Source organism: Chelonia mydas, chromosome 21 (genome assembly GCF_015237465.2).
Source record: "Chelonia mydas isolate rCheMyd1 chromosome 21, rCheMyd1.pri.v2, whole genome shotgun sequence".
Lineage (NCBI taxonomy): Eukaryota > Metazoa > Chordata > Testudines > Cheloniidae > Chelonia > Chelonia mydas.
The window spans coordinates 11088897-11107636 of record NC_051261.2 but is presented as its reverse complement, the minus strand read 5'-3'; the positions used below and the strand labels follow the sequence as shown (position 1 = coordinate 11107636).

Here is an 18740-nt window from a genome sequence, read left to right as displayed (position 1 = left end):
GCTGGTATGCAACTAGGACACCTGGGAGGCAACACTGCTCTTCTGAAAAGCATCACAGGAGTTTTGGCAGCCCAAGGTTTTCAGGACCCTGGTTTTTCATTCTAGTCAAAAAATATCCCTGTCACAGAACAGTGGCTGCTGCCACCACCGGGGGTGCTGGTTCAGTACTGATTTAAAGGGAAAGGTGTCACCTACCGAGATGCCAGCTCCTCAACTACCAGGATTTTCCCTGAAGGACTCCCACTGAAGTACTGACCCAGCCATACGAGATCGCACCCTAAGGTACCCAGAGACCCTCTTTCTTAACTGCACACTGGTGACCTTTAGGAGCTCTTGGTTTCCTCAAGTGATCTTACTGAGTTTTTACTTCTACTCATTCTTCCCATGGGAAGCCATTTGCAGTGATCAGGTCATCTTACCATCATGGGCTCTGTTGTATAAATAACCCTTCTCCCTCAACCCCTAAATAACCTCCCTCAACTCCACACGACTTTCATTGAAACTTACTGCAAACTGTTTTCCTTGCTCCAGAATACACTGAAACAGCTTTGTGTTCTCTCTTCCATGTTGTAATATTTAAATTTTGCTCAAATGAAGTAACACTGCCAAATGAAATTGTACAAGCACACATTGGATTTACTTTCTGTCCCCCGTGCAGTGACAGAACAGGTTGTGGTTTTGTTAGAATATATTTTTAAAGTCTCCTTTAAACCAGGGCTGTAAACTGAACACCTTTCAAATGGAAATTAGACTAAATAGATGCTCTGGGATGCTATAACCATACGACAGATCGGCAACGGTTACACATGTAACAGTTTGTTCTCGTCAGGTTTTCTTGCTTACCCAACGTTAAGAGCCTGTTATTTGCTCACAAATGGGCCACCGGGGGACGAAGGCATCCAGGGAAACATTCTTTGCATATTGAAAACAAAACTGCAACATGATCTACTTTGGATAATGCGATGCAGCATCTAATATAAGCAACAACAACATTTCAATATCAAAAGATGCCAACTTTTTAATTTTTGTTACTAAAACTTAATTAGCCTTGTAGCCCATCTGGCAATTTGTAAGCCATTACCCAGCATTCTTTGCTACTCTTTACACTGAATATTTCGAGGCTCACCTCTGAGGCTCTAATCAGGATTAATCCTCACATAAAATCTGCTTAAGAACTCCAGAAAAAAAATTCCTCTTCAGTTTGAAACATTCTTCATTAGAGCTGAAAATTTAGGCTGGTTAATAAAGAAAACATTCGGTCACATAGAAAAGTCATGTACCGACTGTTTCTGTGGGGGCTAACGGACACATCAGAAATCTTTGAGAACTCCATTGCGCTAGACTTCCAAACAGTAAAATCTACAACCTCTTTAATAATTAAATCTGATGTAGTGCAAATCCATCACTGAAAAAATATTCCTAAGTAACTTGTCCCTCGTATGTACAGCGCCTGATGGCTTTGCCCTATGCATGAGTATCAGGAAAACAAAACTGAACAAGAAGTGGAGAAGAATTTTAAGAACTGTACATTCCTACTGTGCTTACTGTACCAGCTTCAAGCTCCAATCAGTCAAAGGAAAGGCAACCCAGCCCTAACATGGATCCCACTAATTGCTCACTAGTAACGAGGGATGAGTAACAAAGAAGAAACACCAGTAGCTAGGGTTTAAATTTGATTCTTTGCTACCTTATGCTGGGCTGAGTTCTAGAGAGCTAAGGGCTCTAGTCATTCAAGACAGGCATAGCGGCAGTAAGAGTTTCTCCTTATGTGCCCAACCCTGCCCTCAAGGGATCCCCTGGGGGGGACCAGATGATAGTTCACTTCCATGCCCACTCAACATTTGCTCTCTGTACAAAGACTAGCACCACAGTGTCAACTAGTGCCACGCCTGGTAGCCGTGGTTTGGGGACAGAGGCACCTGTGCACTAGGGACTCAGCCATCCATTTCACAAAAGCCAAACCACCATCAAATTATCTGAACCAGGGGCCCATTACCATCTCCAGAGCAACCACCCAATGAGACATTCGCATTGATAAAAGAAAGAAGTGCAGAAATGCTAGCAGCAGAAGATTACAAGAACAGTAAGTCTTACGGCCCACAGGAGGTACGTATTTTACACATGAGTAAAGCAGCACAGAGGTCAATCAAGTTGCCCCATCTCACATCGACGTCAAATCTTTGGACGGAGCCTACTGAGCCCCAGCCCGGTTCTCACCACTAGGCACACTGCTAATGTGAACACTACCTGAAACACCAGAGCGCCCAATGCTTCAGGCTGCTGAAGGGTTAATGGACACATAGCTTCTTCAAACACCACAGTCCTGGTGAAACTGGCAAAGGCTGATAATTCTTCTATCTACACACTGTTGCCTGGTGGAGCTGTCCAAGGTTCTGCAGACAGTGAGATTTCATTTATATAGGATAGCCAAGCAGCACGAAAAGGTCAGAGTAAAATGAATGAAATAAACTAATTATAACCTTCATAGAAAGGCAAACAGAAGGGAAAAATATTACACAGGGGAAAAAAAGATGCTAAAGACCAGAGTGATCTACTGTCATAGGAAGAGACCTACATATGGGCGGCTGAGATAAAATGCCCACCTGGATATAGATAGAGAGCGAGCGCGCGCAAGCTGTGGCCAGTGCAGATGCTCAGTTGAAGATGCATGAGCTACAGTAAAATCTGACACCGTCTTAGAGCTGCATCGGCTCTGCAGAGCTAACCGGAGGCAAAGGGAATGAAAAAGTCATTTGCCACAGAAGCAGAGAGACCTGACTGAATACTCACAGGAAGCAAATATGCTGGGTAAGAGTGCTATATTTACAGTAAACAAGTGCACCTTCCAGGCCTCATGTCATTCACAGCCTAACCAGACAATTAATTATCTTCTGCCTCACTAAATTCTCCAGTTGAAACCACAGGGAAGGCAACTCTTCCCACCTCTCCCCCTCATCTTCCAAAGTACCTTGTGCAGCGCTGAACGGCTGCTGTGTTCCAGGCTCACAAGTGGGTGAAAGGCTTCACTCAGACCATAAACAGGATTAATTCTCTCTCGCGCACGGCGCTTTGGAATCCACCTGTGTCAAACTTTATGTAGTAATCTAAAACCACAGTATTGTACACCACTTTCATCTGCACCAAAGCAGTTCTGAGAGCACCAGCAACTCCCTCTCAGCAACAGAAGACTGAACTAGCCCTACTGACTTTCGGAACAGTGCGCACCATTTTAGAAGTCCTCCATTTGCAAATACATTATTGTACTTGTTGTCTTTCACGGTCCACAGTTCCCCTTGGAACACCCTTTGTTCCAGCAAAGTCACTGTGTTTCTCTTAATTGAATCAAGAGCAGACCAGAACCCCGCGGTAATAAGGAGTGAGTTCCACCTCCATGAGAACGCTCCCGGCTAGCACAGAGTGGAGACATTGGCGCTGATGTTACCTTGGCATTAGCCACACATTTAATGCTATAGCACCGTACTCTGGATGTGGCAATCCTAACCTTAGATACACAGGTGATTTAAAGGTGAACTGCGAAGCAAGGAAAGTTGTGTTATGCCCTTTACTTCACTTTAAAAACCCTGTTATTCCCCCCCCCTTCCCCCCCGCCTTTCTTAGCAGTAGAACCATCGTGTCTCAACTTGGGTGATTTTGCAGGTGGACGGGAACGGGATAATGACATTAAAGTGGACTGAAGCCCAAGATGCTGTTCTCTCCACACTCAGAATAGACTTTGACATGGCTTCACTTCCCTCTTCAACTATTAAAATGGGTTTAAATTGCACTAACAAGGTTTAGCAAAGCCAAAAGGATGGAGTGACAACATCCTGTCCCAAGATGCCCTGAGAAAAGTAGCAGCTTGGGAGATCACTACCTAGATTTTAAGCTCTCTGGGGCAGGGACTGTTTTTACAAAGGGCTCCTGGCCCATGACTAGGGCTCCTAGGCACAAAGGCAACACATATAAATAATATTTGACCCTCATTTTCCAGTCCTCCAGCAAAGGCAGAGAAGCCAAGCCGGGATATCCCCGAGAGCTAACAAACACTTTCTGGACTCCACTTTGAGGGCATCTCTCTAGGCCACAAAGGAAATAACCAAGAGACTTCTTCTCTTTGCAGTTGATCTTTAAGAGTCAACCTAAAAGACCAGCAAAGACTGGTTGCCTGTTAGTGGTTCATCTTTAAAGGCTAACCTAAGCCAATGGAAACCTTGAGGATACTCTCAAGAGGCCACTTGGGAGAGGGGGTTGCCTTTAGTTAGTGCGTCGCCTTTTCTAAGTGCGTCCTTCGTTCAAGCTTCCCTGTACGACTGAGAAATCCAGACATATCCTTTTGCTTTCATTTCAAAATAGTTTCATTTAGATTTGTTTTAATTACATTTAATGGTGAGGGGAATTCTACACGCACAGGTGAGAGGGACCCCGATCCAACTCAGAGTTGCATGAGGCCCAGAGATTAGACTCCTGACTTCTACAAGAGCGTCACAAATGGGGAGGCAAACAGATTTTCTTAAAATATTCCCTCCCAGCCAAAAGTCTTAGCATCTGTCTGGAGAAAGCTAGAAGCTCTGGTTCAACTGAACACAATATACCAGACAGTCAGTCTTAGGGATCCCCAGGATGTGGGAAGAAGGGCTTAGATATCCTGTCTACCTAGAAGTGGGGAGATACCTGGTGCCAGTGCTGTCTGTTTCTGTTTTTTCTGTAAAGCCACTTATCCAAAATGATCTTTTATGCCACCCCCTTATGCATGGAATAGCTTCCCCACTGCTGATGAGTGCAGATGAACGTGATTTAGCTGCAATTAAATATGAAAATGAATAATCCAGGCTACCCCTCCATGTTGCCTTAATTTATCTCCTGAATCTCCAGCAGCTGCTTCATTGGAGTGCCACAGAATCCAAGGGTCCTTGGTACAGAACATAGGTCCAGTTAGCTGCCCACTACACAGGGCCATGTAACAAGTTTATGGATGCTGGGGAAAAACCTGGCCAAAATCCCACACAGCTACTTACCAGGAAGCGAACATCGTCAAAGCCGTTCAAAAGCAGCTTACTCTCATATTGCTGCAGGCCGATGGACTCCAGCCACTCCCCAACGCTCTGCTCCAGCATCCGTGAACCTGACGAGAGAGGAATCGGCAGACGCTTGAAAAGGGAAAAACCGTTAAGTCGGTAGCAGCGGCACTCTGAGGAAGACAGATGGCATTGCCACATCATAGTCGCTACCGTAAAGAAGCCAAACTATGGACCACAGTACAAGTCAGAGGGTAGACAACTCTTCTTGCACACACAGACCACGGACAATAAGCTCCTGGTGCTGCCCATGGACTGAGGCTTCAATTTGTATCCCAGTTATAATCAAAAACATCCTGCAAGAGTGAGCTATTTAGAACCATTTTGGGAACCACGGCATTACATGCATGGCTTTCTAGGCTTACGCACGTTTCTTGCCAAGCATACGAGCGAAGCCCAGCCCCCAGAGGGATGCTGATCAAATCCTTGTCTCATCTCAGAGGGCAGCAAACTTTCACCCAAGGCATCCCAAGTCAGAAGTGCAGGTGCAAGACAGTGGCGAGAAAGCGCTCACAAACACATACAGCCACGCGGGTCCTTTCGTCCATGCAACTTCAGGTGCAATACTCTGTACACCAGGCCAGCGAGAAGAGCCATTAATACTGGAGACACAAAGCAGCTAGAGAGAAAATACATCTTCATGCAGCTGAGAGAGACACACACAGACACGACGGACTTTCATAAAGCAGTAGTAGCAGCCAGACTAAAGACCAGCTGTCCACAGGAAGACATGCAAGACAGAAATAAAGCACACAAACTGCAGCAGAAGATATGAAGAGTTTATACTTTTTTTCCCTAAACAGTCCCGAAACAGGCAAACCATGGTAACGGGTCCTCTCTGCTATTTTGTTAGGAGGAGCAGAGACACGAGTGACAGCGAGACTGAGTTTAGGAGTCTTGGCATTGTCATTTTACCACCCATCCAGAGGCACCACATCCCTGCAGGCTGCTTTGACTGGGCTGGGCTGGACACCAGATTCAACATCCTAGACCAGAGAGACTACCTACACTGCAGCATTGGGTAAGAGAGTGAGAGATATAGAGAAATCAGCACATTTTCCACCCAATACACTCCATCCTGCCAGGTGTTCTGCACAGGGCTTGGATTTGACCTTCCTTCATTTTTCTCATCTAAGTGCAGATGCTGCCGTCCAAGCCCCTCAATCAGATGGAATGCAGCTCTGGGGAAGGAGGCATCTCAGTTCCTTGCTCCATAACCAAGCCAAAATAAAAAGGAAACCGAACACACACGCTCTCCTCTTCCTGCAGTAGCTCATGTCCATGACATGCCCCGGCACCTCCTTTCAGCCATTCGATAAATGAGAAACTCATTCTTCAAATGCCCTACAGAAACCATATGGGCAAACTCTCCCTTCCCCAATCCTGAGAAGAGAGTCCAGTAACTCGTTGCTTTCCTCTAGCAAGACTCCAGACATTAGATATGCCAAGGAAAGAAAAGTTCAGAGACGACCTTTGCATCCCACTCCGAGCATTTGGTATGCAAGACACGCAGAATTTCTCCAGCTTCCTAGCACGTCCGTCTTTCAAGGGCATATGCAAAATAAAGAGGACCAGGGACCTGGGGTTTCTTGCTTTGAACCTTCTCATCAACTGAAGTTGTTCTAAGACATCCTTCCCACTCCCAGCAATGCCTGCACAACGCAGAGCTCACTGTGTTATCAGAAAGATCTCGGAGTCAGGGATCCCACTGCTGCACTGGTCCACAGGAGAGTTCCTCTGCTAAGCAAGCCGTGATCAATTCGTTCTAGAGAGCTGGCCAGCCTTTCTAATGCACACTGCCGCACCCGAGATGCAGAGCTCAAGAAAGGTTTCCGTCTCCCATGCCTAACACAGTCCGTGCAGAGGGACAACATCTAACCCTGAAATTCAAGCAGCAGGCTCCTGTTTGCCCAGGGACTCCATCCTTCCCCACTATCGTTTCTGGTCTGTAAGCAGCCAGACAGCTGTGGTCTGTACCAAGCAATCAATGGTGCGCCCTTGCAGAGAGCTGCAGCCGAGCGCTTTGTCTGAAGGCAGTGAGCTCCACGCTTGCTGTTCCACTCTCAGTCCTGTCTCTTGCTCTCACACTGCCTCTCCCTTCCCTTCCCTCCTCCTCCCAGCGTTTCCATCTAATATACCAGCAGTGATCAGACTTCAGTACAGAAGCTGCCGAGGGAAAGGAGGAGAGGGGGGAGGGAGACAGCAGCTTTCTAACTGTCAAGCTGAAATTGCCGACTTTTCAATATTTACTCAATGATGAGCTACATGGCTTGGTTTTCAAAAAACCATGTTACCGGTTTGCTTTGACAGTCTGACGTAATTTGCTCGGAATTTATTTATCGGGTGTGAGGTGCAGAAATTTCCTGCTGCCCTAACACAAGTGTCTGGAGGCAGCCGGGCATCAGTGAGGGGGACTGAGGCTATGTCAGCTCCTTCCCTGGATTTTTTAAAAATACTCAGGCTTTAGTGTATTTGCAAACCTCTCTGCCTTTAACAGTGGAGCGACTGTCAAATCTTGAAATTCGCTGAGATGCCAGCAAAACAGGTCAGGGGCAGAGGCTGGATTTTGGATATTTAACACCCAGGGGGGAGGGAGGGGAGAGGAGGTGTCCCAGAGATCAACCATCTGAGGTCTGTCAGGATTATTTAGAGAAGCATAAGATGCCCTTGAATAATTTATGTCTGCATATTGTAAGCAGGAGAAGAGTGAATTAGCCCCTATATTGCTCCCTTGGGTCATAGCTGTAACAGAAGTCTGATCACAACTTCAGTTTACAGAGAAGGTGGAGAGACTCCAAGCCCTAAATCTAATCAGCTCCCCAAAACGCTGAGAAAATTATATGCAGAGCTATGATTTCTGCTAAGAGTCTGGCCTAGGTTTCAGATATAAAAAACAAGAGTAAAAAGACTAATAATATTTCTGAGGACACTTGCTCTTTAGGAATCTTAACAAAACAGGACCAAGATATTAAATTCTGCTTATAGTGCAGTCATTTCCCCAGGTAATGCAACAAGCTTTAAAAGTGTTAAGGTATTAGGGCTGAGTGAGCCCCCAGAAGGGTCCAGTTATGGAAAAAGTTTCCGTGTAATAGCACATGGCAATTGCTATTTAAGTGCTGACAGTGTGCTTGATGCCACACACAGGATGATATGGCCCGAGAAATTTTCTTAGAGTAGACTGTACTTATGCACGGGGTCTAACAGGTGTTTTAACATGGCTTGTCTGGAATTGGAGACATGACCAACGTATGTTATAATAAATCAACAGGAAAATCACAGGCTGTACTCTGGGTCTTCATTGCAGTCGGACAGTACAGTTCAGACGCAAAATGCACCAAACTTCAAGCAGTGAAATTATTGGCACTGAAAGAAGGATGAACAGGGTCTGATGGGCCAGACTATTAGCAAAATGTCCTCCAGTCCCTCAAGGTGGGATATAAACCAAATCAAGCCCATTAAACAGGATATATAGGCAAAGAGATCTAAATCATTAGTCATTAGTTCTCTCAGATGCAGGAAATATAGCCAGTGTTGAGCACTACTGGGATTAAAACTGATCAGTCAAATGCAGAATGCTAACGAGCCTCCCTCTTTGTCCAGTAAAATGCCATCCACGTTTCAAGCTTGTGTCTCCAGCTAACTGCACAGTTAGCTCAGAGTCCCAAATACACTCCCTGTCCAGAGCACCAAGCCTCCCGCCTACATCAGACTGATTGATTGTGCGGAGACCACTCGTCTCCTCCGGCTTGAAGAGAGAAACCCTGCCTGACAAATTGCTGTAAACCAGCGGGCATCTCACAGGTCTCGCCTCCCAGTGCCAGCAGCCAGAGCTGCTGTGGGCTAGGGATCTGCAGTGCGGTGGGGCTGAGTCTCCATCAAGGAAGCCATTCCCCCCTACCCCGCCCCTGATATTTTTTGCCTTTTCAACACATGGGAAGGCAAAGTCTGTGCAGAAGAAATGATCAAGAGCAGGCTGTTAAAATAAGAAATGTGAGACTGCACAACACACAGCAACTTCTGCAGGGATACAGACCACAGGCTAAATTGTTGAAGCAATACAAAGCTTTTTGTTCCCAGGCCAAAAAAACGCTTTACGATGGAGCTGAGGTGGAGAATAGATTGCTCTTTAAGAGACGGGATTTCTTGATCATCCAAGCCATTGAAAAGCACTTACAGACACAGATCAATGAATACACTTCAACTTGACAGAAGGGTTTTTTCCCCTGGTCTAAGATATCCCACCCTTGGGATCCAGCCAAGAAGTAGGTTAGATAGAATAGGTCATCTTCCCACTGGCAAACCAGAAGTCTGATCCCTGTTGATTGGGCAATAAGTTCTAGCCCAAATACTGTAAAAAAGAAAGCCATCTGTCTTTGGTAACGGGGGCCATATAGTTACCTTACTATCTGCATGTGTCTCAAATGTATTCCTCACAACACCCCCATGAGGCAAGGCAGGGATATTATCCCCATTTTACAGCTGAGGAACGGAGGCAGAGAGGATAAGCAACTTGCCCAAGGACACATAGGAAGTCTGTGGTATAGCAGAGATTTGAACCCCGTCCCCCAAGTCCTAAGCTAGTGCCCTAACCACTGGACCACCTTTCCTTCCTGTTGGACCCTCTCTTCCCTTCAAAAACAAGAATCAGTAAGTACAGTAATGGAGCTTGAAAATGCAGGGGCTCTGAACAGATTCATTCCATAACTCACTGAGCAGGGCAAACAAGCAACCCAGGGTATGAAACTCTGGGGTTTGACTACAGATAACCTCCCCAAATGCCACCTGCTCTGGGAGAGGTAAAAATAATCTGGGGAGCTCCTTGTCATGGTCTCTGAACATGTGAGATGACTTGCATCATGAGTACAGCTCAGCAGATATACTGCACAACACAGGTAAAACTACAAAAGAGATGCAAATGTTTAGCTCTGGCCTAACCACTTCCAAAACAGCCGCACTCATGCCTCCTGGCAGGAAGAGGCTGGCAATGCATTCGCCAAGTTCTAGTAACTAAAAATCATTTTTGAGGGGTAGGAGGGAAAGGAGAAGGAAAGGGGAAAAAGAAAATGGTTAATTTTTCTACTGGAAAAATGCTGCAATTCTCCATCAGCAGTACAGCCTATAGAAAAATGTATGGGTTAAGAACAAAGCAGCTGCATGTGTCAGCCCATTTCTGAAAAACAAGCGTCCATTTTACCAAGATCTCCCTGCACAATAGCTGAAGCAAAAATGGAATCCCTCTCCTCAGGCCTCTTTATTAGTGACATCAAATCAAACAAACTCCTGGCTAAGGCTACAAACTGTCCTGCAAAGGGGGGCTGTCAAGAAAGGAAGATGCTAACTGGTCACCATTAGATTGGACCCAAAATATATCCTATTCCAATGCACACCCGCTGCGGTCCTATTTGACTTGAGAGGCAAGTCCTAATCAGTAAGCAGAGAATCTACAGCAGTCACAGGACAGACTCCCACTGAGAACAAATGATGGGTACCTCCTGGCCAATGCAAAACCCAAGCAGCAAACTGCAATAAGCTACGGTTTAGTATGGCAGACGTGCACTATGTGCAGAGATACATATTAGCACCTTATCGGAGCTGAGATGCTGTTCCACTGAAGCACTTAAATGCAGCACTTTGGGTTTGGAAAATGTAACAAGGCAGGATTTCTCACTGTGAAGCCCCCCCTCGCGTCCTCCAAAACACCGGAACAGAGGCAAACAGAAGTTTCCACTAGCCCCTCCCTTTGGCAGCTGCTGATTAAGGGGGATGAGGGGAGAATAAGTGTTTAGGGAGCAATCCAGGGGAACAGAAGAGTCTCTGCCATAAGGAAATCACCTTAGATTATGCTGGAGACAGAGTACTATTATTTTCCCACCCTTACTGCTCCTGCATCTGACTAACACCAAAGGGGAAAAAAAAAGATCATTGAGGCTGATCTTTGGACAAATTGGAGAGTCTGCCAGGAGCAGCCTGCAAAGCGCCAAACGTACGAGAAGAGGCCATGGCGACTGCATTACAAGTGTTGACTAGCAATGGGCATCATCCCAAATTCCGCCCATAAAGCACTTATTACATACACACTTTCAGAGAGGGCAGAGGGTGGGAGAAAGGAAATATTACCTGCCACTTTACACATGGGGAACTGAGGTACAGAGAGATTAAACTATTGGCCTAACGACACAGGGAGCCTGTACCTGAGTAGAGAATTCTTGAGACCAAATCTCCTGAATCCCAGCCCAGTGCATTAACCACAAAGCCGTGCTTCCTTACCTAATTCTACCGTGCTCTTAGCCATCCTGCATTCATACTTAGAGGCAGTGACATAAGTGGGAAGGTTTTTTTTATTATCCCATCTCCATAGACATTATGAGCTTCCCATAAAATCATTTCCCATCACAGGCTTCGTAACTGTGAATATTAGTGCATCCCTGAGGCAGACAAGATCTTTTATGTTCGAGCATCAATGCCTTTTCATCGTCTTCCCAGGGGAGAGAGCAGGACTGGCATCTGGAGAGCCTGAAAAGGATCGTCCATCCTTTGAAGGCAGTCTCCTATATAAGCTTTGTTCAAGGGCTTCTGCTCCAAGGCATTTAGAAATGTTATTTATAGATTTGATCTGTGGAATGTTTGTGGGAGCCTACAAGAGACTCTAACACGAAGACAATAAGGAAGTTCGTTCTAGGAAGTCCAGGTGCTGAAACAAGCCACAGGATTAGAAAATGAGACTTCTTTACATAGCTGGCTGCCACAGTTTACATACAAGACAACTGGCTGACAGAGCTGGAGATATGAATTTAGAGGCAACCCATGATACCTTCATCTCTGTATTAAATCTGGGTATTTTTGTTAAGTGAGATTACAAGATTGAGAGAGAAAATGTTTGAGACCAAAGCCTAAATTGAACCTCTACCAAACAAAGAATGTGTTTTCTTACTCAGCTCCAAATGGACATTTAAAAATTCACTCTGGCTTTCCATTCTTGGCTTTAGGAGGAGAGGGGAGGGGAGAGAATGGACTGAGTAATTCCCAGGAAATGAAACCCATCTTTTGCTCTAAAGAACTCTGCTGTAGGGCTCATCTCGTTTAGCTGTCTTGGGAACCCAGACACTCATGTTTTTCTTCATCTTAATCTTATTTAAAAGATGGATTTTTCTTCTGTCTAGAAGGGACCATGTTACCTCTAAATACTACAAGGAGGAAAGTCTGGCAAATTAGCACCTCAAAAGAAGCAGGTAGGCTGGAAGCACATGAAGGGAAATGCCTCCTGGTCACACCAACCATCATAGGAGAACAAAAAGTTTGAGACAAACATTTTGGACAGAACTGTAAACCTAACCGGTTTGATTTCCTCTGGGGCTATACTGAGACCAGCAACAAGTGGAAGAACTGGAAATCATAAAAGGTTTCAGTCTCTCATCGGGCTCTTCAAAGACAACCTCCAGCCCCAGATTAAATAGATTTGGGGAGGGTTGACCTTTCCTCAGTCCCCAGCCTCCACTTACAAGCATCTTAGGCTGTGGCTGGGCAAGGAGATTAAGGTCTCTTTCATACACTAAGAGCCACACAATGGTTGTGCAGCTTTGTCCAGCAATCCTCTCCTGCTTCTTGGACGGACAGAAGGCGATACACTACGCCAGGTGCTCTTTGAGCTGCTGTGTTACCTCAAGGTCTTGACTCCATTCACCAAGCCAGGCGGACAATCTATCTGCACCCCTACTGTTACAATACTATTCCACCAAAGCATCTTACCTACCTAGTGGGTAGGATTTTGCAAATTGTGCTTCAGAGGTTCACCTCTCCACACCATGCATCAGAAGGTACCTCTGAAGATATGATGCAATTCCTAAAGTAGGTGTGGTCTTTGTACTGGATTTTTGTACTTTTGTACTTTGTACTTTTTACCGAGGGATGACAGTTCACTGAGACACCAGAGCGCCCAAGCAGGTGTCATGCCCTAGACACTTTTGCCAACCAAGAGTTCACAAGTCCTGAGCTTACAAATGAGGTATTTTTTAAAATCATTTTGGGGTTATTTTTATCTGCAATTAGATTTTGAACCTCTCTGACACCACAAAGACTAGAAACCATTCTTGTAAATTCACAGCTCAGATTCTCACGGAATCACCTGTCTGCAGGAGCCAAGCCTTGAAAAAAATACACTGCCAAATTATTGAGAAATTCAACAGAACTGCAAGAGCTGCCATCATCCAGGGATCAACATAAAAAAATAACAGCCTCTCATTTCTCAGGAGGCAACAAATCTAAAGCAGCCAACTTCCACCTGACTTTCTATGACATCTGTCAATTTTGGTCTTAAATTAAGTAGTAAGAGTCATTACAGAGTAAGCCAAAGCTCACCTTCCTGCTAGGGATGCGGTTACCACTTCTGCAACCCTCCCTCTCACCATCCAATGCCTGTGGAGAAGGAGATTACTCACATTATATGACGTAGGTGGGGTGCTACATGAAAGGTAGACAGGCCACCAAAATCAGGACACTGACAGCTGTGGCAGCACCACACACAGAAGCTATGAGATACGACTTATGATCCTGTTCCTCTCATTCGTTTTCCCTTCTGGATGCAAAGGCCGGTTGAGAAAGCTGCTCACAAGAAGGGATCTGCCATTATGTCAAGCTTTGACTACAACACCGTAGTTGAGCACAGTACCTGAGATCCTCTGCTGTTCCTGAGAAAAGTCAATGCCTTCACCGATGGAGCTCATGATTTTCTCAATCTGAAAATATAAAAACAGTATATTGCCACAATAATTGTAAAGCCTCAGCAGACAGTGATAGAGGCAGCCTTGGGAGCTTGTCCCCCTGCAGCTGCTAAAGGTTCCCAGGTGACAGGGAAGGAAGGGAAGTTGAGAACCCCACCAAACCATAAGGGTCTTCCCTTAGAACTTGGCCTGGAAAGGAGATTTTCTTAAGAATGAATGGATCAAAGGAGAGAGGGGGTGGGCTTGGGACTCCCCAGATCCCCATCCTCCCCAACTGCCGTTACAGTCCCATGAAAAGCCACCTATTTCTCTGCATCAACAGAAGGAACTCACACGATTCCCCTGTGGAGCACCAAGTTTTATAAGGGGGAGAGAAGGCCTCAAAAACCTAGCTCATCCTTGACAAACATGCAAATCCTCCTTTACCAAAGGCGAAGAAAGCCTGAGAAATGCAGTTCACATTAACACTTTTGTGGCATGCATCAGGTCCGCTTCACTTGGCCTCGGTTTCTTGACCACCCTCCCCTGCCTCAATCACTCTAACAAGGCTCTTCCACTGACAGCAGGGCTGAACAGCCAATGTAAGCTCTGAAAGAGATGCAGTTTGCAAAAGCAGCAGCATTCTGGGATAAACGATTTAACAGCCTGGGAGAGGGAAGAAAAAACAACCTTATACCCAGAAGTAAGTAGCTCAGAGCCCACAGCTCCAGGCAAACCCCATCTGATTTTCAATCATAGTCAAAAGGAAAACCAAAGGAAATTTTTATTGCCAGGGATCTGTCTTCCCTCACCATCTTCTTTCTTGGACCTGGATTTCATCATCAAATTTGCCCCAAAATTCAAGTTTTGTAAGTTAAGATTTTTACAGAATCTAAAAGACCAAACAGAAGTTTTACTGTACTTTTTCTTAAATTCCAATAGAAACATTTAAGACAAACAAATTATCCCTGTGAAATTGACCAGGCTAATTTCATTGTCCAGGTTGAGAAACTCAAAAAGTTGTGCATCAATAGTGTAATTAAAATGTAATTGTCTGCTCTTAATTACAACCTGATATTGTCTCATGAATAACAGTGGGAGACCCTTAGAAGGCTCAGATTCAGTTTGAAATCTGGGTGTTTAACCCTACAACGGCCATGCAGGAAGTCTCAAAAGTAAACCCCCACCTCCCCATGAGAGATTTCTGGTCACATCTCGAGAATGCCCTCTTGCAAGATTTTGGTGCACTGGCTGCTGGATGGGATGCAGATGACCAGGGACATGCAACAAGAGTGGGAAAAAAATTCACAGAACTTATTTGGATCTTAAGGAAAGATTTGGGCAAAAAGTTATTGGTAGGGGCAGGGAAGATTCTGACTTGCTTTGGACCTGCTCATTGGCTTTACAAAAGCAACCTGCCTGAAATTATCATTTGGGAAAGCTGCTTAAATTGCTACTTCGATGGCACTCACCCCCCCGACCAATAGGCTTTTTTGAAGATATCAGCCCTAAAATGCTCTCAGGGAGTTCGATGCCCAACTTCTGATGAAATTCAGTGGGAGCTGGGAGCTTAATTCCCTTAGGCTTCTCTGAAAACCCTAGTCATGAAGGACTTCAGCCAAGTTAGACCTCTAATACAATCCTTCCCATGTATAAACAGTGGATGGGACAATTCACTTGTCATCTTACATCTCTGTATCAGGAAAGAAGCGCCATGCAATCATCTGCAGAAGACAAGGATTTTACTAAGGCGTGAGGAGGATGCACTGTACCTAGAAGCCATGGTCGAGGGTATTTCTAATGTGTCTAAGATAGTCAGAACTATTTTATTGGGGACTTTGACAACCAGTCTGAAATATCAGCTGGTAAAAACCAGAGAGGAAGGTATTGAAATATTTTCTCTCCCCCTCACTCCCAATGGCCCATACAGACGTGCCTCTCTATGGAGGCCTTGAAGTCTAACGCTGGGCTTTAAAAACACCCTTCAACTGACACAGACACTTAATGGGAAAATTCAGATGCTCTACCTATAGATCTCCCCCTGCGACATCCAGGGAAAGAATATTTATTACCTTTCTTCCCATGGTACCTTAAACAGGACTGCCTAACATTCAGCTGGTGAGAACTACTCTGACCCAAGTTGTCAAGGGATTGCAGATCTTAGTGGGTCTGATACTAAGGAGACAAGTCAAGTCAGTGTAACACCAGCTATGTATGCCAAGGTTAACACAGCCCACCTTTGCTCTACAGAAGCCTGACAATGACAGACAGGTGAAGGAACTAGCCAGTCTGAACGTGGCAGTCTGGTATATAAGGGTTTTGATTCATAGAACACAAGCTCATTTACAGCTTTAGTCAAAAACACAGACTATTTGTTCCAAGTGATCGAATTTCCTCCTCTAAAAGGATCTAACAGTAAGAGGGGATGGGGGGCCATGAATATCCATACTGATTTTAGTGGGCAAACAATAGCAGCCCTTTAAAAAGCCCAGCACAAAAACAAGCATGTAGCAGACTGTGCAATTTATCTTCCAGCACTGTGATCTCTGAAGTCTTCTCTTCAGATAAAAATTACAGGACTGCTCATCATGTCATTTGATCTCTCTATTAAGGCTCAGACATTCTCATTCAATAGGAAGCCCTGGAAACACAGCTTTAAGGGACAGAGGAAAGATCTCATTTCTTCAGCTAATCGACAGCCTCCGTTTTAAATCCGCAGCTCTGCAGTATTGACACAATAGAAATGTGGGATCAGCTAAACTGGTGCCTATTAAGAGGAAAAAAACCTGAATTTAAAAGCGAACCTGCCTCCCACTGAGAGCATCAAAGGCAATACCAAACGGATGCTTATTACAGTTTGCAGCTTCTAACTTTTTCGTCAGCTGTGGATGGAGAAGGGGGAAAAGCAACCTCCCCTCTTCCCCACAGTGCTCCTGAATCTCAATTTTCACTTAAAAACACCATTTACAGCCCTCAAGGTTGTGATGAAAGTAGAACTGACAACGGTGATGTCTGCCTGAGTCTGCAGACAGCCTGGAACAAACAGAAGTTAATTGCTCCACACCTCTCAGTGAGATATTGACCGGGGGGAAGGGGGGGGAGAGGGAGATTTTAGTGTAAAAGTTAACATTTTCACTGCTGATAATTTCACCAGGAACATCTCTTAAAGTCACCAATCTTGAACTGCCTCCTACGCCTTCCCAGCACCAAGTCCCCAACTGACAAAACTACAGCCTTCCACAGTGCACTTACGGATTGTTGCTAATAAAATCCACTGAATACTGAAGGTAAATGGGGGGACGTTGTAAGATAAGTTTACTATTCAAATAAAGACTGGGGCTATTATATTGATTGCCTTATTCACCTTTTATATTTAATCATTCAAACTTCCATTTTTTATTTGAAAAAAGGAACTGCAAGGTTTCTAGGCTGCTGCCATAGAATCTGGAGACTTCGCTGCAGAATTTGGGTCCAGTTTGCCATGGAATACATGGGCTTTGATATGGTTTAAAAAAATAACCTATCGTTCTAGAGTTCCAGAAGCTTAAGGGCATTAAGCCCTGCACATTTGGGGTGATCAATTAAGCTTGTTACAAGATTTTAAGCAGGTGCCACTATCTTTACCTCAAAGACCTTCCGTTCAGTTAAAGCAGTCTGAAAGTTTGAGGAATTCTTCCTTCCCAGATGACCTTTTGGAGCAAAACACTCACTTGACCCAAACCCAGTTTCTATTACAACCACCAAACACCAAGGAAAACTTTGGAGGCGGAAAAAGGAGGAAAACATGTTTGCTCAAGCAACCCCAGCTCCCTCAAACCACTTCCCAGCAAGAAGCAAAGCACTTTGCCAGCCTCTCACACTGTGGAATGATTGAGCTCTGAGGACGTGAAGTGACTGCTGCCGGCACTGCTGGGAAAACAAAGATCACAACAACATGTCTGAAGCCAATTCAAACCCCACATTTACACTCCTCTGCGCTTAGGAGAGCTGACACCCAGCTGAATACCCTCCACATGCACCTTGGGGGAACCCCTTCCCATCAGTTGCCTAGCACAGCAAACCTCCTCTAACTCCCAGTGCTTGTTTCTAGGAGGGTGATTTTGGGTTCCCTTGGTACAAGCTGAATCCCTACTCCCACCCTGGATCACTTGCAAACCTGTTCTGCCACAGGAGGTTCTCCCCCAGGGATGGACAATGATGAAAGGGCAGGGAGGCTGCTTTCCCCTCAGAAAGACCACCCGTTTTTTCTCCCCTCTATGCTTCTCACAGAGGGCCGCTGATGCCAACAGGGCAGCACTCTGGCCCTACAGAAGGAGCATCCTGTCAATGAAGAAGAACTCTGCCCAGTCCCTTCACTCCCCCCCCGTCAGCAGAGCTTCCTTAGAAACTCACTTCTCTCCAGTGTGAGCCTGTGATGATGCTCAGATGCTACGGGGGGGGGGGGGGGGGGCGGGGGGGGAAGAGGGGCTGCCAACTCAGCAGAACAAGCTTTCCAGTGGTGCATACAGGGTTTTCCCAAGCCATAATCCAGGGAGGTAAAGACCAAGGTCAAAGTCTTTGACCTCTGCACTACTATAAGTGTTCTTGGTATTTTCTAGACTGCCTGGAAAGCCCACACGTTCATCTGAGTAATTAGGTGGGCTAGATGAATTCTCCAGACTTGCACAGTTAAATGTTGAATGTCCACAGGGGACAGTAATATACAAACACTGGAGCGTAACGTAGTTATTACTGTGATGACCATGGCCTCCTGCCCCTCACTGGAGGTCAACGTTCTTCTGCAGCTGGGTTCACAGCCTAAAGCAACTCCGAGCTCAGTTTAGCTGGTAGTCAGGCAGTTAGATGGCATCATCTAGCATCAGCCACAGCGGAAACTGAACATGTTTGGAGTGGACATAAAAATTAACCCCTTTTTTGTCCTTTCTGTTACAGACAGTTCTGCAATAGAAGAGAGCAACTAACAATTGTT

General features: G+C 45.4%; 1 protein-coding gene across 18 annotated transcripts in view; it reads right to left on the bottom strand.

The window, feature by feature from the left end:
- ANKS1A (ankyrin repeat and sterile alpha motif domain containing 1A) overlaps positions 1–18740 on the bottom strand; it is a 155191-nt gene that overhangs the window by 42117 nt on the left and 94334 nt on the right. For 10 of the 18 annotated variants that reach the window (XR_006286799.1, XM_037885254.2, XM_037885255.2 and 7 more), the window contains 2 exons: positions 13741–13807; positions 5016–5122 (listed from right to left, as the gene is read on the bottom strand). The exons of 3 other annotated variants lie outside the window; for them this stretch is intronic. Coding sequence is in view for 14 of the 15 variants with exons in the window: in XM_037885254.2 (XP_037741182.1) it covers positions 5016–5122; positions 13741–13807 (174 nt within the window). In the remaining variant the exon portion in view is untranslated. Of the gene's footprint in view, positions 1–5015; positions 5123–5861; positions 7177–13430; positions 13454–13740; positions 13808–18740 lie in introns of those variants that run through there. 5 more of the 18 variants (XM_037885260.2, XM_043533351.1, XM_027825997.3 and 2 more) reach the window with 5 other exon arrangements.